This window comes from Dromaius novaehollandiae, chromosome 26 (genome assembly GCF_036370855.1).
Source record: "Dromaius novaehollandiae isolate bDroNov1 chromosome 26, bDroNov1.hap1, whole genome shotgun sequence".
Classification (NCBI taxonomy): Eukaryota; Metazoa; Chordata; class Aves; order Casuariiformes; family Dromaiidae; genus Dromaius; species Dromaius novaehollandiae.
Window position 1 is genome coordinate 4,142,864 of NC_088123.1, and position 23,337 is coordinate 4,166,200.

The 23,337-nt window shown below is 41.2% G+C and overlaps 1 protein-coding gene across 2 annotated transcripts in view; it reads right to left on the bottom strand.

The window, feature by feature from the left end:
• Positions 1-1,932: 1,932 nt before the first annotated feature.
• GFPT1 (glutamine--fructose-6-phosphate transaminase 1) overlaps positions 1,933-23,337 on the bottom strand; it is a 37,051-nt gene continuing 15,646 nt past the window's right edge. Inside the window, exons 7-20 of one of the 2 annotated variants that reach the window (XM_064497916.1) lie at positions 22,641-22,702; positions 21,734-21,813; positions 20,762-20,815; positions 17,937-18,042; positions 16,473-16,636; positions 15,752-15,847; positions 15,354-15,451; positions 14,148-14,268; positions 12,329-12,486; positions 9,143-9,257; positions 8,686-8,813; positions 7,795-7,962; positions 6,871-7,032; positions 1,933-6,220 (exon numbers count right to left, since the gene is read on the bottom strand). In XM_064497916.1, coding sequence (XP_064353986.1) covers positions 6,176-6,220; positions 6,871-7,032; positions 7,795-7,962; positions 8,686-8,813; positions 9,143-9,257; positions 12,329-12,486; positions 14,148-14,268; positions 15,354-15,451; positions 15,752-15,847; positions 16,473-16,636; positions 17,937-18,042; positions 20,762-20,815; positions 21,734-21,813; positions 22,641-22,702 — 1,557 coding nt within the window. In that variant the 3' untranslated portion in view covers positions 1,933-6,175. The remainder of the gene's footprint in view (positions 6,221-6,870; positions 7,033-7,794; positions 7,963-8,685; positions 8,814-9,142; positions 9,258-12,328; positions 12,487-14,147; positions 14,269-15,353; positions 15,452-15,751; positions 15,848-16,472; positions 16,637-17,936; positions 18,043-20,761; positions 20,816-21,733; positions 21,814-22,640; positions 22,703-23,337) is intronic. The other variant, XM_064497917.1, reaches the window with a different exon arrangement.

The window sequence follows — 23,337 nt, forward strand, 5'->3', positions numbered from 1 at the left end:
ACCCCAGCGGTAAGCACGGCTTTCTAGAAGAGGAATTCATATGGATAAAGAAACCTGCATGTATGTATATAACCATTAGCATGAGGCTCAGCACCGAAACGGTGCTCAAGGCCCTCACAAACTTTGTATTTTAACTCAGTACACTGAGAAATAGGTTGAATAGTGTGACGGCATAAATGTCAGAAAGTGTGCTGCGCTAAGAGAGCCTAGAAGTACTTTGGAGCAGGCAGTCTGTTATAAGTCAGTCAAACCAAATGCTTATGCCCTTCTGTAAATCCCACTTAGCAGCTGGGAGCTTATTTGTCTTAAAATGTCATCCTGTTTGAAACCAGCTCTACAGGGGATGGTGGAGTTCCTGTGCAAAGGACTTGCAGGCCCTTCATCCCTTGCCTTACTGCTTTTAGTCAAAGGAGGACTTAAGGAAAGGGATTTCTTGCAACTCGAGTTCAGGACTGACTTGCTAAGACCCTGGTCGCGTCCCTTTGTGTCTGTCTTCTGTCATTTTTATTGGCTTAAACAAATGTAGTGTATAGCATGTGTGGTTAGATATCACAAATGGGGAAATAAGAACCCTGGTAGTGTCTCTTCACCTGTGTTTTGATACAGCTCCCTTGCTATTCCAGCAAGGAAGTACTAGGATGTACTAAAGAAAGAGGTTCCCCATCCCCTCCCTGGGTGACTGGAAATGCAGCCAGCGCTGCGACAGCAGCTGATGAGACTCTCAGCTCTCCGCGTTGCAGTGCCGGAGAACGGCTGACCTGTGCTAGAGGAGAGAGACCAAGTGCGGTGCGTCTCTGGAGTCACTTAGGAGAGATTCTGCGTGCAGCCAAGGCTCAGCTAGTCAAAGCGACTTTCCTGGCTGCGTCATTGCAATAGTCCTTTTCCCTTTGGGGACCTAAGCAGACGTGACATTCAGTTATGGCAATGAAAGCCCAAAGCTTTGAGCGGTGTTACAGGGGTTGGGTTATGACTGTAATACAAGCTAGTACCGATGTTGACTTTTGAAGATCTTAGCAAGCAGAAGCAGACAGTCTTGCTCCTAACATCTGGCTATTTTCCTGTGTGTAGGCATTGGCTTTTACTGTGACACTAAGGACATATGCATTGTTTCAAGACAACAGCCTTGAACAGTCTCATGAATTTTTACTACTGCTACTTATACAGGGAAGGCATTCACTTGGTGACGAGCAAGTCCAAGCTGCTCACTTTATCCAGGAAAATGGTGGCGTTTGGTGTTCTTGCCCTGCGGAGCTGAGGGGCCCTCAGAAAATTAATGCACAAGTGGCTCTGGCTGGAGGAGGGGTGGCATTTCAGATGGTCCCTTCTTGGCAAGGACAAATCAACAATTTAAGAAGTGGTCTAGGCGTTTTTTAGACATGAACAATCTCTTTTAGCCCCCAGCTGTTTTCTTACAAGAATGTGCACTTAATAGTACTACCGCAGCATCTGTTCTGAAGTCCTCGCCTGCCCTGTTTGTGAAGCAGCCTGCTCTGAAGTGCTTGGCGGGGACGTTCCCCGCAGGTCTGTATGTTACCCGCACAGGGGGCAACCCCCAAACAGCTGGGAAAGGAACCCTGAGAGTTTGAAAAGCTGCACGGAATGAGTGTAAAGTGTGAGTCATGCTCTTTTGTCTTATCTAGTAGTAGAAAAGTGGTTGACAAATCTGAATTAAGGTACAGACGGTAATACCAGCTCTTCTGCCTCAGGTATTTCATGGAGAGGCTTCCTTGCCTCTTTTTGGTTAGTGGCAAAAACATGGTTAGAAAATGACAGTTGAAATATATTCTATCTCAGACATGAAAAATTGCCTGGCCGGTTAGAAGAGCGTTGAGTTAAGCCCTAAGTTTTTCTACTTTGTGCATACGGGCCTAAGCTTTCATAGGGGTCACCTATTCTTAAGTGGATTTAACTGAAGACCAGTAATTCAGTCTGTTTAATGTAGGGCACTTGATTTTATTCAAAGGGTGAGATACAAAAAAGTAAGCAAAAAGACAAAACCCAAATTATAAAACACTACAGACAAAAGAAAGACATCTTCTGCATACAGCACGTAACAGGAAACAAGATACAGACTGGTCCCCACAAACCAAGCCAGCTGGGTATGTACAAGCAGAGGCAAATAGGTCTAGAAGAGAAGAAATGGTAATATTTGCCATTTCAAATGTCTATTTACACAAACTGAATTGAAGGCAAATAGTTTTCTTTCCTTTTATTTGAACCAAGTACTTTTTTGTTTCTTCTTCTTCTTGTTCCTCATATAGGGGAGGGACTCCATGCTTTGAGGCAAGTTCAGTACATTCAGGTAGGATCTAAAATTAGCCACAGTTAAACACTGACAAACTACTTGAAGGGCCTGATTTAAATCCCCCCCACCCGTCTTCCATGTTGTGGACAGGCATCTACTTGTGGTGTGAAGGTAGAGGGGGAAAATCCTAGTTTTGCATTAATAGATTGGGCTTCCTTATGCCTTTAGGTGTTTCAATCTGCAGCTTAACCAAACCTAATTCATCTAGGCCAGTCTTAAGGCTCCTAATTCAGCATGACTACATGTTGTGCCATATCCATGAGATCCCTGCCACCTGACTCTGAAATGGCCTGTTTGAAGCTTTCACTAACACAGCTCTTTACGTACAAAGGGGATGAGACTTTAAGAACAGGACTCCAAGGCAGCTTTTTGGCTAGAAGGAGATCTCAGTGGTGTCAGTGGTACTTAATTATTTTCAGGGACATAAACCCACACTAAAGAGAGACTGCATCTGCTATGTCACTGTTGCATTTTACACAGACGATTACCCAAATACTGTCTGGGGCTCTTTGTAAGAATACGTGTACGGCCAGTATTTTTTCACCTGATAAATTCATGGCCTTTCTTTATGTAGCTATGAGGAAAGAAGAAAAACTTTCTGACCAATTTATATACCACGTGTGAGTTAGTTAAATTCTTACTGTTTGTGGAGTAACTTTAGTAAGAGGCTTGGAATTTGACTGAGACCTGTTAGGTGGAAACAACACAAGCTGAGCCTAAAGGTCTCTGGGTTTTAGTAATTAAAAAAAAAAAAAACACCTAAAGACCTATAGGCTTAGGCATCACTTTAAGCTGCTACAGATATAGATGAGGAAAACAGTTTCTTGACTCAAATTCTGACCAACGTATGCAGTAATAGGCAGCTGCCACTCCAAATGACAAGGGCCTGTATCTGTATTTACCTGTGGCTCAATTTTAGTGACAGGGCTACTGCATTTTTAAACACCTCAGTTAGGAAGGAGGGAATTTTACTGGCTCAGTAAGCAAAACATTCATTCTGGAGAGCAGAAGACTGACTGTCTGTTAATAAATATCACAAGACATTCTAAAAGTTGTCTAGGGAAAAGAGAAACATCATCTGTTCATCAAAATGCAACACATCTAGACAAAATGAGGTAAGGAGAGCTAAGAGAGTGCTTTATACATTCTCACTTCACACAGGCATGGCAATTAACAACAATGAGATGCTCTAAGGATTCCCTACCATGCTCATCAGAAAAATTCTTCATAGCAAGTGTGCTCCGCAGCATTCTTTGATATCAAGCATTACAACATCTGATAGTCTAGTTGCAAGTAGCGACTAAACTACTGGTTTTGGCAAGCAGAGTTTTGTACGCTTCAGGCAGTTTGTTGGCAACTTGCAGAATGCAGGGGGTGAATACCTTTACTTCTGACAAATGAAGAATCTGTCACGAGTTTTAAATGCCTTAAATTACAAAGCGTAAGGATTTGTCTATCGTAGCATCAAACCAAATAACTCAGCAATATCTGTACAGTTACATCCAGCATGAGTGTGTCAGATTTACATTTCTAACTTAGTATCCTCTTCTTTGGTCCTCTTGGTATACAACATATTTTTGTAAATATTTAACAGCCTGCGTTATCAAACTTTTACTGTATAGCAACTTGTACTTTAACAGTGCTGTCTACCATCATGTTTGCTAGGGGACTTGGTAAGCTAGCAGACAGTCATCCGTACAAGGCTAGGTAAGAGCAGTGCTTGCTGCTTTTCTTCTGATTGGAATAGGAGAAAGAGCTTAAAATAATTTTCTTGCAGGACTCATTCGCATTAGAATCCATGCTGACAAGAACGCAGGTATGATTCTGCAAGTCCTGTACTGTGGGTGTGCGGGGGAACCCTTCCTTGGTTCCGGCCCCTCCCTGTTAAAGGTTCACAGTTCTCCTCCTCTTAAGCAAGCTGAGGGGGAGAAGGAAGAGGGACTGTCTTCAAATTTTTAGCATTGACCAGGCATCGTTTTTTCCTTAAAGAAAAGTATCCTCTTCAAACGATGCAGAGAAGTCTACTCGTCATGGTTAGGCCAAGGCACGTAATGACTTAGCCTCTCATAAGCAAATGTGGTACAAATAAAATGCAATGTTTACTACTTTGTTCTTAAACAGACACATCCCCTTCATCAAGTAATAGTCTGAATACAATGTATCAGTAAACATATACATATTGGTTTGAGAAGCTATTTCCAGGCAGGCAGCAATTTATTCTCTTTAACATAATAAAACTAAGCCAGCAACTGATCCTGAATCGAAGTTATATAGGTTACTTCAATTATACAAAAAAGAATTGCCACAGACAGAGTCTTTGGAACCACCTCACTTTGAGCAATCGTCTTCCATTGTGCGAGTTGGCCTGGATTACTGGAATTTAGCAATAATCTCGCATCCTGCACAAGGAAAACTAGGTTTCAAATGGTGGAGGACAGTCCCCAAACACTGTATTTGTTAAAGCAGTTCTTCAGGGGCAGTAATTGACCTTAAATATTCCCTACTACTTGCCAAGTATTGCTTTATGCCTTCCACTATGGTGTTTTTACTGCCTGTGTAAAACTAATTCAGAACCCAACAAGCTGGTAGGAAATATGCCCTTTTGCATTAGGAAACGCAGAGCTAACTGCCCTTTAATGACTGAAAGTGTTAGGTCTTGAAGGCATGCTTTCTGTGTAACATCTGCTCCTCTGCAAACTTGGTATAAAGCTACTCTCACGGTATCTCTTTCTCTCTTGGCTACTGCACCTTTTTTTTACCCCTCTGACCATAAACCGGCAGAAGCTGACACACGCTGGATACGCCACGGCCACTGTAAATAAACAGGACTCGCTTGTGCATTTGTTAAGGGACTTGGTCTAACGTACGAAGCCTCAGAAAGGAAGACTGAGTGCTGTCTGACTGTGAGATACAAGGCACACGGTCAGACCAGTAAGTAACCTGCAGCAATAGAAAGCCAGTTCCCTAGGGTTTGTTTATAATGCCACAGTGCTCAAAGGGGAGAACAACTTTATCCCTTAACACAGAATGTGCATGACTTGTTTAAAACAAAAAGTAAAACCCAAACAACAAAACCTGAGCACTGTTCATGTTCCACTTTCCCCCCCACACTTTGGTAAGCACCCGTACCACATCAGACGCTGCTTTCATTTACGCTTGAAGGAGCAAGTTCCACTGTCTTCACGGGCACAACCAGAGATATGTGCTGGTTTTGCAGAATGCATTTTGGCCCACTGAGTCTACGAGATTGTCAGCTGCTAGGTATTTGGCATAGATTAAAATCCTTTTGATGTGACTTGTTTTGTTTTCTTATTTAAGCACATTCACCAAGTGCCTAAGATTTAGGAAGTCTGACAGATCAGTTGAATTCCCTTTTGTAAATGAGGCAGAAATTAACCCAAACTTTTGTTCCAATTTTGTTCACTATTAAAGTATCTGCACAAGCATGACCAATAACAGATTTTGTTCCAGTTGTATGTTGTGGTATCTTGCTTCACTGCCTGAGAGCATGACAGGTAATTTATTCAATGGTTTCTCAGCAACAACAGGAATGAGCCACACTGGGTAAGAAACAACGACATTATCTTAAAGTAAAGTGGAGGGCCCCTCACCTAGAAGACTGAGAAATCTTTAAAGAAAACCATTTAACATCTTTCATGGAAGTCTAGTGTTCAAAAAACCCAAAGCTATTGACACAGCATGTGGAATCAATTTGACAATCACTAAGGTAATGGAATTACGGTGATCTTATACACAAACAATGATTTAGCAAAATAAGATTTACCTAGGGGACTTTAAAATCAAGTTATTTTGGTACCAAAAAAAGTCTCTCATTTAATTCCCCTTTGCCCCTATGATTCAGATGATCTTTCACGCTACAGTTACGGACTTGGCCAGATTTCTTGGAAAATCAACCTGCAGAAAGGGAGGAGAAAGAAGATGCTTGTGAGTATTTATGCACTTTGTTTGTTTGTGTATAACTTTGTAATGTGGGGAACGGCTGTTGTGCAATTAAATTGAAACTAACAACACGCTTTCATGTTAATTTAGGATAATCAGTGCAGGAAAAGTCCATCCATTTCAGTTGAGATGGCCTGGTCAAGAGAACTAAGGAGTTAGCTCCTTTCACGTACATTGTATATGGCTCAGAAGATAAAAGGTCACTGCAGTAAATGGCAGAGGCCAGCGCCTGTATGAAAATCAAACACCTAGCACAGACAGACTCTGGTTTTCATACATCCTTCTGCGGATTTTTAGCTTCCTTTCAGATTCCTACAAGCCCTTCAGGAACAGTACGCTTGTGATGGTTCCAGAAAGCAAACCCATGTCCAAACCCAAACTGCGCAAGACTCGGCCAAGTATACTAGATTGTCATTCAAGCTTTGTTCACAAGAAGCTTCTGTAATTGCCAGGCCTACCACTTAACCTGGTATTTCCAGCAGCTCGCGCAATCACACGGAGCGGACAAACCCCCGCCACTTCCAACCTCACCCAGCACATCTCTTCCAGGTCTTTAGACAGCGAATGCACAGAGCAGAAAGCTCGGAAGGGAGAACTGTACTTACATCGTATCCTCTGAGAACTGCAAGGTGGAAAGCCAGAAGCTGGAGGGGGATAACACTCAGGATCCCCTGCAGACAGTCCACTGAATGGGGGACTTTGATTGTTCTCTTATTGTTCTTAATTGTCTCGATGTCCTCCTTATCACAAATCACTACAGGTCGCCCCTGCAACAAAGGGAAACGTCTAAGAAAAACAGCACTGAAAGGTTTTTTTCTTGCTTCTGTTCAGATTGTTGGCAACGAGAACTTTTCACTGAATTCAGAACAAAACAATCAAGGGCACCGCTGCAGCATATTTTAAGGGGTAAGCAGAAACCTAATGCAGTTTGCATGTCTTGCCTTCTACCAGTGGACTTTGCACCTATTTTAATTCTTTTTAACCAGGAATCTGCAATGGCATATCTTGTATGAAGTGTCACCTTTTCTAAGACCTGACAGAACTGGAAAGTTCCAGAGTTTAAAACAAAACTTTTTTTTTTTCCCTAAGCTAGTGAAATACAGAGATTTAGAACTGAAAGCTAGCTAGTATTTCAGGTTCTGGGAGAGATCTCTACTAATGTTTTGGACCTAATCCACGCTGACAAAAGGTCTTTGGCTCTAACGTCTACTACCGCCCTATAAAATCTGTTACAAAGGTGTTCTCTTTTGAAGCTTAAGGATGACAACGAAGACATTAATCAAACTTTCTTCTACCCTTTCTCTAGTATTGTAAAAACTGCACCTAAAAAAACCAGAAAGACTATCTACTGAAGTCACGTTTTAGGCAGTAACACTAAATAGCTACCAGATTGCAACAAATCTGATCTAAGCTGGACTGAGGACAGAAATATCAAATTCTCTAAAGCAAATACTTTGGGTGCGCAGTAAAACTGTTTTTATATCAAAAGCAACACTTCTGATGCACTCTGTACTTTTACAGGCACTTACCTGTCGTGCAATCACCTGTTGCAGAGCATTCTGGCACTTTGCATATGTGTGATCTCTCATGATGATCATGATAACAGGCATGAGTTTGTCCACCAGCGCAAGAGGACCATGCTTCAGCTCACCTGCCAATATCCCTTCAGAGTGCATGTAGGTAATTTCTTTAATTTTCTAAATGGGGGAAAAGCAATTCATTAAGCTTTGGGCAATTTTTTTTTTGCCATCTGAGGAGTTTTTTCTACTTTCTAGGGAAAAGCAGTGATTAACCTTGTAAAAATAAGTTCAGGGTCTCCTCAGGTCCAATATCTCAACCAGCCGGCCTGAAAACCTAGTTCAAAGTAGCGCATTTGGGCTAAGCTGCTCGGAAGACGTGCCATCAACACTTACAGTTCTATTGCTAAACCCACCACAGGCCTTGTGGTTTACAGTCAGCCTGCATATATATCATCATAGCACTAATAACAGGAATATCCTCAAAGGTAAGAACTCCAGTGTACGGTCTTTAGGAAGGATGCGCTCAGCTGTGGCTGCTGAGCATTTCTGGAAATGCCGTTCCAGTAGTTTAAGGAACTGATTACACGAGGGTGCACAGCCACAATAATCCATGATGGACTTATAACATTGAAAACAGACCCCTTCAGCGCACTTTCACAGCTGCCTTTAGCCTGTTAACAGTAACGTGATCTGTCTATCTGCTTCAGCAGAATCCTAAACAGCGTTACAGTGAGTTCCCACTACCTGACCCAGTGTATCAGCCAACGCGTCATAGTTAGCTGCTTGTAAATCATCTTGCAGCCACGTGTCATTTCCTGTGCTCAAATCTGAGTCCAGAGCTCAAATCTGAGTCCAGAGCTCAGGGCATCTGAACCAGTACTAAATGAAGAAATCTCTTACCAAAGCTCCCTCAAGACATGTAGCGTAATGGTAGCCACGTCCCATAATGAGAACAGACTTCTGATGGTATAGCTCCGTTGCCAGCTTCTGGATCTCGTCATCCATACTCAGCACTTCCTTAATCAAGTCTAGAAAGAAAGAGAACAACTAAAGTTGCGTGTGATTCTAAGCCCACGCCCCTCAAACTGCACATGCTCTTTATATTTCACATACAGGTAAAGCAGTGACTCGCATGAAAGTTGGGCCCAGTATTTAACACCCCAGTTTAGCACTCCGAAGGCAGCAGAGAGAATGCAGTTGCAAATTCACACTAATGACCACCTCCCGCAAATGTGATCCCCTCAGTCTTTACTCCACTACGAGTTTCTTGGTGGGAGCAAGGTTCAGGCATTCCTGAAGTTCCTTTGTACTATAGAGTTTCACCTGGCAAGAACACAGTAAATATAGTGTTTCCTACCTGGCAGTCCCTTTAGACCACGCATGATTTCCTTGCGCCTTTCTTGCATAGAAATTCTATCATCACACATCATCAGCGCAAACATCACCAAAGAAACAAACTGGCTGGTATAGGCCTGAGAAGAGAGAAAAAGAGAGACAAATACGTAATGAAGCAGTTGTCACCTACTACAGCAGCCGGTGGATCTGTGAGTATCCCTCAGACCCCCTTCTCAGCCAGTGGCACTAAGGTGTGATGAGTAAGGTATGACTCTTGCAATTCTAGATATTTAAACTTGGGTTTATTGTGCAACTGCTGGATAATAGGAGAATTAAGATGGCTCTTCTAGTGCCACATCACCAATAGGTTACAAAACTAAGTCATCTGGGAGAAGCAGTTCAGAAATGTAACTTGTAGACTAGTTATTGACTTTATTCTCAGCATGTTATCAAATTACAGCTTTCATTCCAATTAAGCAGGAAAGAACCTGAAATGCACAGGGCATTTGTTCAAATGGAGCCTCACAATGGCACAATCGCCTTACGCTCCAAGAGATTAACACGCAACAAGCCAACGGGAGTATTTCTAAAAACTCCCTGGCAACCATTAAACCATTAATTAAAACCTTACATCCTGTGGCCTTCTTTCTGTATGTGAGCAAGCAAATATTGAGAACCCTGAAGACCAGCAGACCCAATGACTGGAGACGTATGGGAAAAGCCCACCAGTAACAACAGCTGGCCATCGCGACGCGACAGCTAGGTGTAACCTTTAGGACCATGTTCGAGGAGCTCGGCAGCCGTTTCCCCTGCTGGGGCTACTGAAAAGGTAGGTGACTGGTATCACTGGCTTTGGGGGAAAAACTGCGTTCATCTGCACAAACAAGTGAAACCACTGCTCACGTTAAGATAATTCCATCTGCAAAAGCATCTGCGCCATAGTATTAAACAGCTATTGTAAACGTTTAGCCTCTGAAGTCTTTGCAAGATAAATGTTATGAAATGGTCCAGGATGCCAGCCTGGGATTGAGGTTCATTAGGTGTAAGATTAATTTTTGTAGAATTTCTATCCCTTTCTAAACAATGACCAAACTTTCAGGTTGATACATTGGAAAAGATTTAAACAGCTTTAAAGGAGTCCAGAAAAGCTTCAGTTATACCAGCTAGCAGGGTTAGATATGATATGTTTGTTTTGGATAGCACACAGCTGAAGGTTACAGAAGTAAATAGCACAAACCAGAAATGTTAACATTGCCTGGACTGTTTCTAATATGTTCTCAAAATGAAGTTCTGTACAACCTTAGGGCAAAAGCTCTTCAAATTCATGTTTCACATGTGTGTAATTTTGGTAACTCCTCGCATCACCAGAAAGAAAATGCAATTTTCAGTTATCTCCAAACTGTAATGTTGGCAGTGTGAAAACAACCGAGGCACAAACAACTCGTTCAGGAGTCTCTTGTAAGAGACTCATGAATTTTCCATGATCAAATTCCCCAATGAACTATTAAACTCAAATGTGGTTTTGGGCTGAATTTATGTAACAGATTGACATCATCTCGCCTCTAAATATAACTAAATCAAAGCAGATTTCACCATGCAGAAGCACTTCATCGAAATGAAATGCAGCAAGGCAAGTTATTTTATACTACATCACACGTAGCCAGATGCATCTACCAGAGAACAACACTGTTAGGCGGACATAAATACAAGTTTTCTTTAAAAGACCATTCCCACATTTGCTGAAAGTATGGTTTTAATATCACACTTTGTTTAGTAAAGTGGTGCCATTAAGGGCAGTTATGTACTGGTTTAGGTTTCCAAACCTCAGCTTATAATTTCCTTTCTGATCTTTAGACCTTAGTTTAAACTGAGTGTGCACCCAGGACAAATGATGCTAGAGACAGAGGAGAGAATCCTCGCCTCTTAGGAAATTTTTCCCTCGGAGACTCCTTCAGTTTCAAGCTTTAATATTGCTTCCGTATAATATTTATCTTACGAAAGAAAAAACTCTTTCTTTGCAAGAAGCAAGAAAATGAATAGTGTTACTGGGCACATGTTTATTAACTACACAATCACCAACAGTGACTGGTAAAAGGGACAGGGGCACTGAAAACATTTAACAGAGAACCCATGATGTAACAGCTAACACCTTCGGGGCGAGCTTGGATAACGACCTGCAAATATGCAAAATTGCCCCTCATTTCCCAGTAACACATTAAAAACTACACACTGCTGCTGCAGTGAGGTTAGCAGCTCTTTGAAGGTTCCAATTAAGCCTGTTCTCTTTGAACTACTTAGTGGTGCTGTTGCAGTCCCACCCTGCTAAATCTTACATCTTATAAAATGTATAGGGAGGGGAGAAACTTTGCTGAGACATAATTCGACTTATATTTCTTGCTTCGCAAAGTCCCCACAGAGATGGCTCCAATACAAGCTCCCACAGTATGATTTTAAAGACAAAGAGCCCAATTCTCCTGTTACTGCTGAGCTGAATGCTCTTACCAGGTAAGTGAGCAGTAGTCAAACAGAGAACATAGCCCGAGACTGGGCATATCACGACTCAGTTATTGTACTCATTTTAAGTTAAAATTCCCTGGATTTTTTTTGCCTCATTTAAGAAGTAAAAGTGTTTGGACACTTCTGTAGGAAACAGGGTTTCTTCCTACTTTCGCTTACATCTTTCCATTCACCAACATAGTTATATTTTTTTCAGTTAAAATTGCCCTCCAAACTCCTCCAGAAGCCCAAATGCAGGATCCTCTGCAATACTACAAACCTTACGAGAAGCTGGGAGGTACAATGAGCACTGCTGCAAAAAGCGTTTTCCTGGAAGGTGCCATCTTAGCAATAATTAATCCAAAATAATCGTGCTTTCGTGTTCAACAGTTTTAGCTATTGTATTTCATTCTTCATGCCATTATCAACTAATGACTTCCCTTTCCTTCCTTAAGCAAAAGCATTCTTGAGATCATAAAGAATGAAATGACCTAAACTTCTCAGTGTCAAGTACAATTTTGTAGCTTTTTATTTTATTATTTTTGAAAGTCTGTTGAGTTCTGATAATAGTTGAGTTCTAACTAGTTTGGTTGTATAGAATGCATCAAAGCTATCTTTAAAAATTCAACACTGAGAGACTATGCACGTGGTTAAAACACAGTCAAAAACAATCACAGTAATAAAGAGTGACACCTATAAATTCAGTATTTACCTTTGTACTGGCAACCCCAATCTCTGGTCCTGCATTGATATGGACTCCACAATCTGTCTCTCGTGATATAGAGCTGCCAACTGTGTTAGTTATTCCTACAGTTAAGGCTCCTCTCTCTTTACAGTACCGAAGACCCATCAAAGTATCTGCTGTCTCGCCTGAAAAGACAGATATTTACAATGCTGTTACTGTGCAGTAAAACTGCAATGCTTTCCTAAATACAATCTTACTGCCATTAAAACACGTTAAGGATATCTGGACATAACCCAGCTCAAGTGTACGGCGCACGCAACAGAGCATTAAGTTACACCTAGGCTTTTGTGTCCTCTCACTGTGTTTCTGCCATCAAAAAACACGGACTTGTTTTGGCTGGTGGTGCTTAGCAACAACGTGGTAAGTTCCAAAATTTGTCCTAAAAGAGACCCAAAACTAAGTACCAGTTCTCACATTTGTTTGTACTGTACTCAAATAAACTGGCTTGAATCTGACTTCAAAATATTTCAAAAACCTTAGATTTAAAAAAAAGATCAGAAAAAGCTAGTCTAAGTAAACTCCGCAGGAGCAGGGGAAGCTGCACTGAGGATCCCAACAGTGCTGCTTGTGGAGCTGAGCTCCAAAGAGCGCTAGAAACAGAAGCTACTGAATGCTCCATCTACTATTACCAGCTTGCTTTTGTCCTTAAAGGACACTCCTGTGAGTACTCCTGCACGTGTAAGGTTAGATTAACCAGCACAGAATAAAAACCGCAAGGGGTGGTACACTCCTCCTTCAGTATACCAATACATAAAACCCCTAGTCTGCATACCGCACTACTGCAAAACAAGTCCTCTAGGGTGGTAATCTTAATCTAAGGCTAGAAAAACAGATTTGTGGCTGGGGGAACTGGAGTTACTTGAGTTGAACGTGTACTTCAGTTTTCTATTGTCTGATGACCAACCTCAGGTTCCAGGAAAATCCTTGTTTGTTTGCTGCATGCAACGCTAAGGGGAAAGATGTACCCCCTAGAGTGCTCTTAATAATGTTCCCTGTTAGATTAAGGACAACATTCTTCCTGAGGGGTAGAGGAAACATCTGCACATGTATGCCAAACACTGGGAAACTAGAACAATCATATGAGCCCCCAGAAAGAGGGGGTTCTCCGAGTTACCTGACACTGAGGAGAAAAAGTGATTATTATTTTGCCACCAGGAGTATTTTAACTTATGGTTAAAAAATAACTACTACTTTTAACATCATAGCTGAAGATCAGCTGTGAATATCGACAATGGTAGATGCAACTAAAAGGAAAAAAATTATTGCAATGGTCCTTGAAAATATTTTCAACGAGATATATCAATTTATTTTGTTTTAGCTTAAGCGTATGTTTTATCTCACATTCCATTCCAAGGTATGTTTTTGGTTTTGTTTAATGGTTTCATTTCTTTTATGGATCTGGTCCAGGATATAGCTTAATATTTCATACTGTTTTAACTAAAGAACTAAAACTATTCAAAAGCAACTACTGAGTTGTCCTTTACCTAAAGCTCAGTGGGTTTTTTTAGTCTATTGACTGATGGACTATTTCCCCACAGAGAAAGGAAACAAAACAACTGTTGCCATATATAAAACTCAGCTAAACAAAACCGTGCACCGCCACGCAAACAGAGCTGAGGAGACCCGCTGTTTTTTCCCATCTCTAGTACCTGTGTGCCAGTTTCTTCACTCACGCGTACCACCTGCAGTCCGACTGCCCGGCACAAGAACTCGGCCCTCCAGACTTTTCCCTCCCGAGCAAACACAGGAAAAAGGTGAGTGAGTGGGTGGTAAAGCGAGACTATACCTGACTGGCTGATGAAAAAGCAAACATCATCTCTGAAGACAGGAGTGTTTCTGTCCAGGAAGTCACTGGCTAGTTCAACCATAACAGGCAATTCAGTCAGTTCTTCCAGAACCTGACGAGTCTGGTAAAAGGAGATGTCAGAAAGTTACATATTACATCGTGTTTAAAAAAAAAGTAGAGTACAAAAAGCCTTCTAGCTGCCACACACTGGAAAATATTACTATCAAAATACCATGTGGAAGTTAGCCCTGGATTGTATTTTAATTACTTTACTCATACTCAAGTCCTATGAAAAACAACTAGCCCTATGAAAAGCTACTCTGCTTTCAGCTGCACAAAAAGCCTGTGAGGCCGACCCCCTTCCACACACAGATTGTTCTTAAACAAGTCTCACTTCTAATATTCAAACCAGGGTGTCTTTCTCCTGGAATGTAATGTGTATTACTGAAGAATTCAAGAGCCACTGCCAGAATCCAGGCCAACGAACTTTTTGATTACTGTTAGCATTATCTTACAGTTAGCCGAGATGAACAAACCCCTTCTTTTCTGATTACTGTTAATCAGTTAACGTAGCTGCGTTTTGCAGCTTTCTGAAAGAAACAGAAAGATTGCTAAGCAAAGCAGTGGAGTACTTTTAATTGCAACATGAAGGGCTGCCAAGCTACAACCAAAAATGCTTCATCTACAGCCATCACATTCCACCCAAGGATCAGGTTGCCTTGTAGAAAAAAAGGTACAGGCTGTCTGTATTTCTGCAACAGATAAAGCTAACACTCGTCACCCGGCTGGGCAAGCACAGGGATCCCTCAGCATGCGCCATCACGGCATAAACTATTTATGCAAAGCAAGAAATCGTATATGGCTCATGGCAACACCTCTACCTTGCTGCAGCATTTGCATTCTGCTACGGCATGTCTCTTCCCCTGCCAATTTTCCTTGAAGAGGTTTATTTTTTAAAGCTTTCCACAGCAATAAAATCACAAGCAACATTTTCATAAACACTTAAGTTTGCCAGCTTTTAGTTCCTAATGATGTCACTGGTAGTTTGAAAATCTGGTGTATGCTGGTTTGAAGAAGGTCTTCACTCATCAGTACACATTTGCTCAGTGCAAACATCTTATCCTTAACCTGCTCAACACACACAATATTATGCCCACTGTTCAATTCTAGCTACAATTCACAAAGAAATGAAGACTGACCACTTACCGCAACTCCAGCGTGGTAACTTGTCCCACAAGCAATAAGGATTAAGCGACGACATCTCTGAATCTCCTTAATGTGATCCTTCAGCCCACCGAGATTTACTGTAAGCAGATTCAGGGAGAAAATCAGGGTGGCCAGCTAGCAGAAATTCTCAAATTAAAACACTGCTCGTTAGCACTACTGAAGATCTCAATGAGCCTCTTAACAAAAGAATCATCCCAAACACTAAGTTTGCCACCAGAGCATGTGATTATGGAAAGTGATGATTATGCCCTGTAAGACACGCACATTGTCTTACAAGGGCATGTTTCAATTTCCCATGTCATCATCTACTTCCTCCTCTGTGAATAACCACTAGATACGTGAGCTGTCAAAAATAAAGAAGGATTAATTTTATTTACCAGTGTAGTCATCAAAATTGACCCTTCCTCTCATCGTATTAACAACAGATTCTGGCTGTTCAAAGATTTCCTTCTGCATAAATGAGCTGAAGTTACCTATAAAAAAAGATGACAAAAGACAAATGAAAATGCTTTTCCTTACCACATAGTATGCTACGTATGCGGGAAAAGCTTTGGATCAGAGTCACTAACAGGCTAGTTTCCAGTCAGAGATTACTTTTTGTTCCTGTACATAAATAACTATTAGAAAGATTCATTAAGCTGACAGTTCATTTTCTAGCAAAGCATCAGCTAATCATGAGAGCTAGATTCAAGACACACCAGAGCATGTGTCAACTCACAGTCAGATCCAGAATGGCAAGCCTGCTAGGGATCAGTCTTTAAAAAAACAGGATGCCTCCAAACAGGAGATAAAATCCTCAGGCCCACATTTCTAGTCGTTATGGCGTTAGTGGCTAGAGGGAACTTCCTATTAGATGTAATGACAAATTTTTTCACCATAAGGGTAGAACAGGGGCCCAGAGAGAGATGGCGCAACTTCCATCCTTGGAGATGCTAAAAACTTGACTAAACAAGGCCCTAAGCGATCTGATCTACTTAGACCTGCTTTAAACACAAAGACTGGATTAGGTGACCTCCAGAGGTCCTTTCCAACCTAGACTGTTCTATGATTCTAGGGAGGACATGTACATCTACACAGGTGACACCCAGAAGATTTTACCCTTCATAATCTGCTGCAGTTCCATCTGCAGGGTTTGGACGGCACGTCCGGGGTGATCGCCTGCCGTGCGTTTAATCCGGTGGATGGAAAGACGGCCATCAACCACAGCTGCTACATCATCATCTTCAAGGAAAATCACTCTGTTGGTATGCTCAATGACAGCACTACAAAGAGCACACATGTGCCATAAGACATTATTCTTCATAGAAAGATGAGGGCTACAACCCTATTTATAATCCAACATACAGTTTTTGATTCAAGAAAGTTACTAATTTCAATGAAATTTCTCTTAAAATAAGAGGAACACACGTGAGTGCATCTCCCCGCTGCCAACTGGATTTCTTCCCCCTACCTCATTATTAATTTCAGTGCCTACATCGAGAAGAAACCATGAATTCCTTAGAACAGCATGTGCAGCAACATGATGTAATTATTAGGAGCTCGCAAGTGGCCGTCAGGAAGGAGGTAATTTGGCCTAACGCACAGGGTACTCAACTACAGATACAGGCTCTTTTCTTGTCTTTTCCTGTGATAAGCAGTTACTCCTCCCTGCATCTTATTTTCCACATCTATGAAATTGGGGACAACTTGATCACCTTTTAAAGTACTCGAGATCTACTTATTAAAAACATCCCAAGAACTAGGTACTACTGAATACCTTCCCTGCCTGCAGTTTACTTGGGGAATGTCGATACTGGGATTACCAGTGGGGTTTAAAATCTTATACAAGATTTCAATCAATGCTCTCTTACATAAACAGGGCAAGCTGTACTTTAATACATCAGCTCACTATTTTAGTAGCTTTTGCTCTGACCTTGGGCAAGTCAGTAAAAAGCTCTGTAAAACCAGGTGAACAAGCAAGGGCGTGAAAAGACTCTCCAAAGCACTCCGATGAAAGGAGCTGCAGAAGTCAACCACAGCAGTATTTTCACATTTCTAGAAAAAGTACTTATTTCCCTAACATACTGAAGTCCAACTGTTGTAGTAAAGCTGCTGTGAAGTGAGTCCTTCCTCCTGCTGTCGGTATTAAAGTAAGTCATCTTTGAATGATAAAGGAATTGCACATATGCAGAGATCCCCGGAGAATCAACCCAATTCTCCTGATAGTAACAGTCTGTCTTCTTAATTTAGGTCAGTTCTCTCCCAGGTTTCCTATTACACATCTCTGGAACCATTTTAACAGATACACTTGAAGAAGGATAATACCCCTAGCACAAAGCGAGTTTTCATTTCCTTTACAGAGAGTTTCATCTGATCTGTCTCTGTCTCTCTCCCTGTCTCTGCATGGATACAATACACTTTGGCCACACAGGGCAACTTGTTATTGTTTGTAAAATAATGCAAATGGCCACATACAGTTTATTATTGTTCATGAAGAAACCACTGCATCCTGGTTTCTTGTTCAAGGCCTCAAATTCAAACAGCCTATTTCTGTAAACACTAAAAGATGCTGAAAAACATTACCTAGCGTCAGAAGCAAAGTAGTACTCCACAGCTTTCTCCTCAACAGGGAAAAGGCAGGTGGTGCTGTCAACACGAGACAGGTTGCAACTTCCCTTCTTGTCTTTACCTAAAAGACACGGGGATTAGGTATTGTGCACACCAACAAATATGGCATGCAGCTGCAGTGTCAGCCCCAACCAAAGGTCCCAAGGCACAGTATCAACATGAAGCACTATTTTCATCCCTGTGACTGATCACAGTAAATTTAACAGTGAAAATAACAAGAGGGCAACATAACAGCACTCATATTATTATGCCCTTTCTCAGTTTGCTTGCATTTTTTTTTATGCGCTTTTGAATTACGGCTGTAAGTTTAACACTGGGTGCAGAGTTCAGTTTAGAGAAAACACCAGCAAAAAAATCAAATAAAAACTTATGCATGGCTCCACGGGGGGGGAAGAGGCTGCTTTATGAGCAGTCACATTTACTAACATTTTCCTACTTGAATCTGTCCCGTCTATCATTATGAACTTCTCCTGTGCTCCTGTTTAACAAAAGATCAAGCAGAATTGCTCCTTCTTCACCAATTGTTCTCATCACTGGGTGAAATTCTTTCATAGCTGCAGCCTGTTCCACTGAGCACCAACAGATGTAACCAAAACCTACTTTTGCCTGGCTGAGCTGGTGTCTTCAGATACAGATCATGAATATATGATTAAGTACTCAGTATTGTTCCTGAGACATCAAAAACAAACTTCTCATTCTGATCCAAAGCTTGTAGTGCTGGCACACCACTTGGCAACGGGGTGATTAAGCATATCTAGCAAAACATGCAAGACTATTGCTGAATAACAACAAAACTTAAGTTACTGTACTATATATATTTACTTTCTAGGCCCTAACATAATTTGTTTCGCATACTTGATAACAGATCTGATTCAGTGATGTAAATATTATGATGTTGACATTTAAATTTATATTGCTTTAAGTGAAAATTTGAAGAAAGAAAATATTGCTTTCATGTTGGTACTTAATAAGAAGGTTCCACTTAGCTACAATTTAGGGCTCTCCACTTCAGTTATTGAGTCAGTAAATGAAGAAAATAACCAGAAAGGACAGAGCAAGAGTCTTAGTGGCCATTCTCCAACAGAAGCACCCATACTTGATTAAAACATGCAAATTTTGTTTCTCAAAATACAACACTTCCCTGCATTGACTTTATTATGTTGCATTGCTTTCCTGTATGACAGAACTCTACAATGAGCTGTAACTGGGACACACTCTCAAAGGGCACGTACACTTGCACTGTATGGATATCGTTACCAAGGCGCGGTTGAAAAGACAGCGAGCATTATCAGCCGATTACAGCTGTTATCTCATCTATGGGTACCATGTTATCTATGGATAAACTGGACTGTTGCTGTAGAGCACCTAACTCCCATTTACTAGAGCTTAAAAGCAACACAGAGGTAATCTTTTCCCTTCTGTAATCAAAGAATGGAGATGTTACTGAGAATTCACACTAGCAGGTAAAAATTTGTGGGGGAGGGGGATGTTTGAGTATATTTTGATACCATCTCACTCTCCATTACGGCAATTCTAAGCATATGGCAGTTCTGCAAAGCTAATACAGCAGAGATTAATGTAGCTGCTGCTTCACAGATTCTTCCACACTTACTTGAGCAGCATTACAGTTTAGATGTCTTTAAGAGGTGTTTACAGAAGACAACAGCATTACAGAACTAATGACACAATGATTACAGTCAAAGATACCCTAATGCATATGTTTCTTACGGTCAATCTTTTAAAAAAGCCTTAGTGCCACTGAAAGTTCAAGGACTTCAGTTCTTAAAGCCTGTGGGAATTACCCTGATCATGTAACTTCAAAATTTTACTCTTAACACTTCACATTGACTTGATGAAAACATATTCCAGGAAAAAAAGTGGGGGGGGGGGAACCCCACTCCCCTAACCCTTGTATTCGGGTAAACCAGCTACAGGAAGAGAACAGGCTTCACCTTTCATACAACTGAGGTTTGTTTCTCCTCAGGCAAAAGCACACAGATTTCATCCACTGAGCTGGCACTGCCTGAGGTCACTGTCTTGTGGCGGTGGAAATAAATGTATTTACAATAGCTAAGCATTGTAAGAAAGCTCTCTTCTACTTCAGATGTGAATTTAGTTCATCAGTTTAAAAATGGTGGGTTAAGTCTTAAAATAAGTTAAGTACGTAATATGACTTTAATAATGCTTCACCCTGATAACTGCCTCAGGTATTTCAAGTTGATTAAATACAGCCAGGCTAAAAGAGCAAAGGTGAAATAAGTTCCAGCCCCAGCTAAACCTTACTGCTTCTACCAGGAGCTGCAACTGAGATCCGTACTCACGCAGAATATAGCTCTTTGACAGTCTCACTTCCTGAAGGAATTCCAGAGAGTGTTTGCATTAGGATTATTAGTGGGCTCTTAAGTCATCTTGTTTCTAATTCCAGTGGGTTTCACTCTATTGCCTTTGTTTAAGATAATTTACTGTTTCTTTCTGTAATCAAAGCTGCAGGGAGCATACAGCACAATGGGCAGTAAATCATCAGTTTTGTACATGCTCAGCATTATGTCAGAATGCTTGGGAAGGGATGGGATGAGCGGACTGGATTTCCCCATGTGTTGCTCAAGATGTTTCTGATAAAGAAGAAATTCTGATTATCCCGTTTGTTTCACTACACTACCTGGAAAGCAATAACCACATATTAAAGAGACAATGCAAATTTCCCTCATTTATTATTCCTTTCCCAAGGAACTGGAGGATTTGTCTTAAATTTCCAGTATTCTCTTTTCTCAGGTAGGCACCTTCCTCCATTTTTATGGATATTCCATCAAAAGAATGATCCATAGATTGCCCAGCTGAAAGTGTAATTGGAAAGAAAAATAACTTCAGATGATCAGTAAAAACAAAAAAAGTGTTACATACATACATTAGGGATTACTACTGATTATCCAGCATCAACCAAGAATAAACACAGACAGACTTTACTGGGACTGGTTCTTCACGTTACACTGTAGCGAGCTATGGTTAGCAGCAGCCTTAGGGAGCAGTAAGACATAGCGGCGCAGTAAGTCTTTCTGATCATGGCACCGCTCAAAGTGCCCATTAACTGAATGGGTTCAGACCCTGGACAACAGTTAGGCAAAGAATAATTCTTAGTCACTTTCATGATCGAGGGGGCCACTGTCTGTCTGCAGTGGTAAAACAGACATGCGAGAGAGATGCACAGAGAACGTAAATACAGATTACCACACAAAGGATACCAGCATGCTACCCTTTTTTGTTTCTTTTCAGCCATTCTGTTACAGGAGAAAAAAGGTTTGCAAAGGTGAAAAGCCTACAGCCTGCAAAGCAGTCACTTTTTTTCTTGAAAACCACAAAGTCCCTGAATGCCAACATGCCACAAACATAAACTCCAATATCTAAGTTTAGCTATACTGCACAAAGACATGTTTTTCTTGCAACCGTACAACATTAAAGCTTTGATTAAAACCAGAGGTCAGTTCTGCTGGTGTATAGGGAGATATCAGGGAGCAAAAGCAGCAGGTTGTATAGCCTTCATAGTTCTCAGCAGACTCAGTTGAAGGTATAACATATGGTTAAAAACATCTTTATTTCAAAAATCTCCTTTTTAATAGAGTTTAATTTTCAGCTGAAAGTAAAGGGTGTAATATCTACTCCAAAGCATGCAGCTGGGGCTCTGTGCAAACACTCTGGTTTTGCAGCGGTCCAGAAGTGTGACTGGAACCTGCTGGGAAGGTGGTGCCCACACTTACCAGTCCTGTAGAGTATGGGGATGTGGTCAGTGGAGAGCTTGTGCTCACTGCGCACACCGATTAGCAGCGGGCTGCCTCGCCTGCAAGCAAAACATCAAATTACAACCACCCGCGCCCAAAGTTTCAGCATCCAAACATTCGATCTGAAGGGACTGCTGTTCTCCAGCGCAGGATCTTAGACGCTGAACGGAACTAAAAAAAAAGGAGAGAAAGCTCCTCACAAATAAGTTGTTGTTGTTGCAAACACAGGAGGCCACAAGCAAGAGGGAAAGAATCTCTGAATAAATGCAACAGAAGGACAGGAGGAATCTGTCCCAAGTTTAGCATCAGCTCCGTAAGAGTAACTGCAATTCTACGGATGTGAGTCAAGAACACAACGGCTCTTGCTCCTGTACTATCTACAAACACATACTGACACTGAGATTTTAAAACTGTGTTAGGCACATGTGTGGCTAAACCATTCCCAACAGATCCTGATGTTTTAAAGTGAAGTACTAAACCTGAAAACCAAGCTGACCCAACTTCCAATTTATTCAAGTAAAATGGAATACTCGTCCAAATGCTGCCACAATTACAAACGCAAAGGAAAATAAAACCATCCCTTTTGAAAGCTCTCACAACCAGTGTCCTGAAGCATGCTCAGATGGTCAGAGCTGGCCTGTTTCAGACCAACCGTAACACAAGCGGTCACTAAGAAACTGATAAAACGCTTGCTCGAGTTTACTGCTACTGACAAACAGAAAAGGAAGGAGAGAGAAAGGAAATGAAAAACAAAAGCCACCACCACCCCCGCATATACAGCGTAATTAGAACAACCGCTACACTATCATCTTCTAATGTGCCAAAAGAGCGAGCTTAAAAACTGTATATGGGATGCAAGAACATTATTTTCCATAGCAACACTTACCTGGTACCAACGGCTTGACCAGGATAATGGACGCTTTTGAATACAAGGGCAAAAGCACCTTCCTGGAATGAGAGAAATACAGACTCCCATCAAGATCTGCAAGTAAAATTCATTCTTTATCTACAGCTACTATAGCTTTTGCCAGGCAAATTACTGAAAAACTGTGTCCTGAACAAGCTAGTTCTGGAAAGAAAAGTATATTCAAGGTGGATCCTCTTCACATGCATTAATTCAGCAAATAATAAATGACACATGGAAGATGGAAGCAACATGCTTTACAATTAAGTTCCCACAAGGGGTCAGCATCTCTTCCATGCTGGAGGTTTATACAGAGTAAATAAAGTCCAGTTTCAGGGAAGATTTTAAGCACAGGCTTATTTGGATGCTGTCCCACTGGCTCCAATGAAACTTCAGTAAAAGCTCTGATGTGGTTCTGAATTCACTCTCCTAAATCACTGTCTCAAATTGTGACTTCGTTAAGCAAATGAACCACCACGAACACACACTAAGAGAAAATAATGTTAAAAATCGTGTGTGTGCTGTCTTCTGCCTCAAGGAACTGGCTGCCTCAAGATACTATTGAGACCAAAAACTTAACATTAGTAAGTATTCATGAGAAAAATATCTATATTGAATAAGAAAGAATATGCATCTAGAGGAGAGTGGAAATATTAAAAATATTAACTGCCTGCAATTA